The following is a 5,003-nucleotide window of genomic DNA, read 5'->3' on the forward strand; positions in this document are numbered from 1 at the left end:
TATACATGTAAGAGTTATACATGTAAGAGTTATACATGTAAGAGTTATACATATAAACGTTACACATGTAAGAGTTATACATGTAAGAGTTAAACATGTAAGAGTTATACATGTAAGAGTTATACATATAAACGTTACACATGTAAGAGTTATACATATAAACGTTACACATGTAAGAGTTATACATGTAAGAGTTAAACATGTAAGAGTTATACATGTAAGAGTTAAACATGTAAGTTACACCTGTAAGAGTTAAACACACAAGAGTTAAAAATGTAAGTTACACATGTAAGAGTTTTATACATGTAAGAGTTACACATGTAAGAGTTGTACATATAAGAGTTGTACATGTATGAGTTACTCATGTAAGAGTTAAACATGTAAGAGTTATACATGTAAGAGTTAAACATGTAAATTACACATTTAAGAGATAAACATGCAAGAGTTACACATGTAAGAGTTAAACATGTAAGTTACACATGTAAGAGTTACACATGTAAGAGTTACACATGTAAGAGTTACGCACGTAAGAGTTATACATATGTGGAACCCGTCATGTGGAACCACACTAACTGTGTGAAATACGTTAGTTCACACAGTTAGTTTGCAAGAACTATCCAGACTAAGTCACAAAGAGATACATAGAGATTTATACAGCTACAGAGCATTGGCTGAAAGAATTGTGAAAGTTGGACCAAATATGATGAATTAATAACTCATCTATTGTCTCTTCAATTAAATATAACCCTAAAGAATGTTTTGAAGCACTTTTCTGAGCAGAACCAACAACTAGCCATGATTCTGAGCAGAAAGCAGGATTTGGACTCATTTTCCAGAAGTCATCCCGATTAGCAAGACAAATGAAGGAACCACTCCAGATCTTAGGATGATCCAGGGTGGGTTGCGTGTTGTTTACTGGTTAAATGATGTCTGACATGTAGTGCGGCGTGTTACCTCCATGTTGTTGGAGACGGACACAGTGATGCCGTTCTCGTTGGGGATGTTGTTGGAGCTGTTGTTCGGGGAGCTTGGGCCTGAACCGGGGGCGCTGCTACACGCCGAGTCTGTCACGTTGAAACAAAAAGAAGAATCAAGCACGCACGCAGAGTCGCAGCAGAAGTCTGGACTCGGCGGCGTCCCTACCTGCCATGTCGAGCGAGCGTTTCTTGGCGGTGGTGATGGGGCTGTCTCGGCGCCGGAGGAGCGGGCTGCTCCTGCGCTCGCTAACTTTCTGCTTCAGCCGCGAGCGCAGCTTCAAGTTGGGCTCCGAGGCTGGAAAGAAGAACCGAAGGAGACCAGAACCTTTCAGTTTATTACGTCACATTTACAGGTATGTCGAACAGCCAGGAAATCCCTTCGTATAATGTGAACCTGACGCTGGAAACTCTGATGAAACCACTTAAAATCTTGTTTACAAACCATTTTGTTTTTAGGAGATAAACAAACTACGAGTCCCTTTGAAGCTTTAGAGGCGGAGAATTTAAAAGTCGATAATAGAATCTCCGCGTTGTGACCCGTTTTGCCAGAACCGGCCACTGCTCTTGAGCAAACACTTCAGGTGTGTGGGATATGACCCTCAACTTTAGCTGACGTTCTGTAAACCTGACGGAGTTTTTGTGTTTTATAAGGTTCAAGGATCAGAAGTTACGAGCGGGACAAAGACTTTGTTTTAACGTTGACCTTGATTTGTGACCTTGACCTCAGAGCCGGGGCGATTCTCTCAAGCTAAAACCGTATCCCCCACCTTTAACCTTTCAGCAGTGGGCGATAACTCCCCCCTCAACATTTTATTGGTATCGTTTCGGTCCAGTGAGCTCTGCAGCTTTGCCCCATCAAACCTCTGGGAACTTGGTCAGTCAGGTCCTCCTTGATTTTCGAGCGGGTAAGAGGCGACGACCTGTCATGGAGCGCCCCGTTAATAAACCGTTGGTTGACAAACTGCTACACGCCGCTCTCCATTCAGTGCACCATTCATCCCTCCTGCTGAAGCGCTGCCGAACAAGCCACAATCCCATGTCCCCCCAAAGACGAGCTAAAAAGCAATTAGCTCTAATTTGCGAGCCGTGTCTGACTGCCTACATGGCATTTCGGTGTTTTGTCTGCGTCGTCGCGAGCTTGTGAATGGAGGCAGGGAGAGGGAACAGCGTGTCACCTTGGCCACGACCGCGGGGCGCGAATGCTCGGTTTGTTTTGTCTCCACACTGAACGTCCTGGGAGCCTTTCAGTGTCCATTATCTCATCTTTGGACACCAAAGATGAGCTGGACGCCAAAAAAGTGGTGCCATCCCACACCCATCTGCAGCCGAATGTCTCACTTTAAAGCTGAAAGGTGCACGGGAACAGGTCCACGGGTTCCTCTGAGGAGAGTCAGGGAACAAGAAGTTTAAAGGTGCGGCGGACAGTTCAGTCCAGATGGACACGAACCAATTACTGATAGCAAAAACTGAATCTGACTTTCAGGCCTTTGGAAATTTCGACTAGTCCTTCTTCAGGGGTCTCCACAGCGAGTCCTCCTCCATCTCTGTCCTCTGTGTCCTCTGTCCTCACTCCAACTACCTCCATGTCCTCTCTAACTGCATCCATACATCTCCTCTTTGTCTTTTTCCTGGCAGCTGCATTTCTAACATCCTTCTACCAATATACCCACTGTCCCTCCTCTGGACATGTCCAAACCATCTCAGTGTGTCCTCTCTAACTTTATCTCCCAGTTGTTCAACCTGTGCTGTACCTCTGATCATCTCATTCCTGATCTTCTCCATCTTTGTCACTGCCATGCCAGGCAGAAGTGACATCTCTTTCTCTACGGAGTGCTCCTTTATTTCCTGTTCCTTCTTCTTCTCTGGTTGGATTGGAGCCAGAGTCAGCTGTGGTGTTTCTCCGCCGCTCGCCTCTTTGGGTGAATAGTTCATTGTAAGATGGCCACTGCTCCACCGCTTCACCACCGCTCACACTTCACACACCAACCCGCCCAACAAAACCACGGAAAACAGCTGGTTTCCCGCCGAAACCCCAAGACATGAGGCGCTAAGTGATTTCCAGGTGGGGGGGACGTGTCTGAAGAGTTTTAGTCTACAAAGAAAAGTCCTGTTGAAAGCTTGAAGGAGCAGATTTTTAAAAATCATTCAGATATTTAAACGGCCAAAAGGGCATATACAAAATTAAAACTACTTTCACCGTCTCTCATCAACCCGAGCCAAGATGGCCGCCACAGGCAGCTGGCCTCAAATGCATAAACAGCTATAACTCTGTGAGTTTTACAGATACTGAGCTAAAATGTATATGGTACGGTAAACGGTAGTAGCTGAAGGTCATTCACAACACATACGTGTGACACTTCCAAATACCATAACTTTATTTTGAAGGTTTGAAGAAATGGCTACAAATGTGTAATTTTTTAAAACTCTGGTATGAAAGAAGTCTTGTCCTTTTATCTAAAGAGCAGTTTTTAAAACGAGCTCTGCAGAGCTCAAAGGTGGGTTTTACGTTTGGATCGAGGCGAATCTAACAACGAACGACTCGGCCATCTTAAGAGGAAGGAGAAGCTGCAGCCAGGGAACCATGTAGATATCTGTGAGGGCATTTCATACATTTTTTATTTCATAAATATAAAAAAAAACAAAAAAACAAAGGCGTAGAGTTGCAGCAAAGCCATTAATAAAAAACGCCCAAAGGTGCCGAGAATAAAGCCCTGGGGAACCCCAAATGTGATGTGAACTGGTCTATCTCTCAAAGATTATTAAATCATGTTAGACTATGTTTACCATGTTACTAATGTTTCCAAAACATCAGGGGATGAGAGAACCACCTACATGGTCCCATGGTGGGGAGGGGGGGGGGGTGTGCTGGGAGGCCCCGACAGCCTAATGTGGACACGAGTCTGCGCTGCAGCTACCAGACCCAAACTAAAACCACATGACTGGGACGTACCGGTCTTTCTCAACGGGAAGTCGTCTCGGGGGTTGTAGACGCCCAGCACGGGGTGGTTGTAGGCCGACACGCCGGTCTGCGGAGGGGAGCCCTGGTCCAGAGAGCTGTGCTGGGTTTTACTGAAGAACAGAGACATGCACGTCGGTGAGAAATCAGCTCACACGAGTCTGAAGGTAACGACTCCTGACTGCAGAGAAATCATCTGTTTTCATTCACGGCGCACGTTTTCAGGTTTTATTACGTTTAAAAACAGAAGAAGTTTGATCCTGAGCGGCTCCAGGAACATTCGTCCGGCAGAATCTAACAGGAACTCATCGTCTCCTGTTGTCATCACTGTTTAAAACAATGCACTCAGGGCCGGAGCTCCCGTCATCGACCTCTAATATCCTGCTGTGTGTGCATGTGCACGTGTGAGGTGACTCATTCATTGACCTGCTAAGCCTTTAAAACAGTAACTCTGTCACTTTTAGAGACCGTGATAAAGACGCATTACTCAAGAGTCGTTTGGGTCGAGTCGGGTCTTACCGGTACCAGTAGGGAGCGTCGTTGGGGAGGCCTCCCTGGTTGAGGCTCCGCTGGGCCAGAGCTTTCTTCTTGTTCAGGACGAACTCCTGCAGACGCATCTTCACCTCGGTGCTGGCCACAGCGCCTGGTGGAGAAACATCAGCCGAAGGTCGTTAGTGTTACGGTTCAGCCTGGTGACACAAAAATCCTGATTCGAGTTATGATTTGAACACGCACGCACACATGCGCACACTCCCCCAAAGAACTGAACGCCAGAAAATGTCCAAAATTAATATTCAAGCGGAGCTCACACCAGTCGGCGTCATTTACCCAGAATGCATTGCAGAGTGAATAAAATGGCAACGTCAAAGTGTCATTAATTTAAAAACTAACCAGTTTAACCAGTACTTTTATGGCTGATTTGTTCATAAAATAAGATCTATTGTTCCGAATAGATAAAGGTAGTTAACTACGGTTAGTTAAATGTAGTTAAATATAGTTAAAGGTAGTTAAAGGTAGTTAACTATGGTTAGTTAAAGGTAGTTAAGTATGGCTAGTTAAAGATAGTTAAA

General features: G+C 45.1%; 1 protein-coding gene across 1 annotated transcript in view; it reads right to left on the reverse strand.

Annotated features, from left to right (window-relative positions):
* Nucleotides 1-5,003, reverse strand: part of LOC119428756 (histone deacetylase 4) — a 47,940-nt gene that overhangs the window by 14,094 nt on the left and 28,843 nt on the right. The window contains exons 4-7 of the mRNA XM_037696431.1: nucleotides 4,453-4,576; nucleotides 3,928-4,046; nucleotides 1,144-1,272; nucleotides 955-1,064 (exon numbers count right to left, since the gene is read on the reverse strand). Of these exons, the coding sequence (XP_037552359.1) occupies nucleotides 955-1,064; nucleotides 1,144-1,272; nucleotides 3,928-4,046; nucleotides 4,453-4,576 (482 nt within the window). The remainder of the gene's footprint in view (nucleotides 1-954; nucleotides 1,065-1,143; nucleotides 1,273-3,927; nucleotides 4,047-4,452; nucleotides 4,577-5,003) is intronic.

The sequence above is a fragment of the Nematolebias whitei genome, chromosome 23 (assembly GCF_014905685.2).
Source record: "Nematolebias whitei isolate Nwh7 chromosome 23, NemWhi1, whole genome shotgun sequence".
Classification (NCBI taxonomy): Eukaryota; Metazoa; Chordata; class Actinopteri; order Cyprinodontiformes; family Rivulidae; genus Nematolebias; species Nematolebias whitei.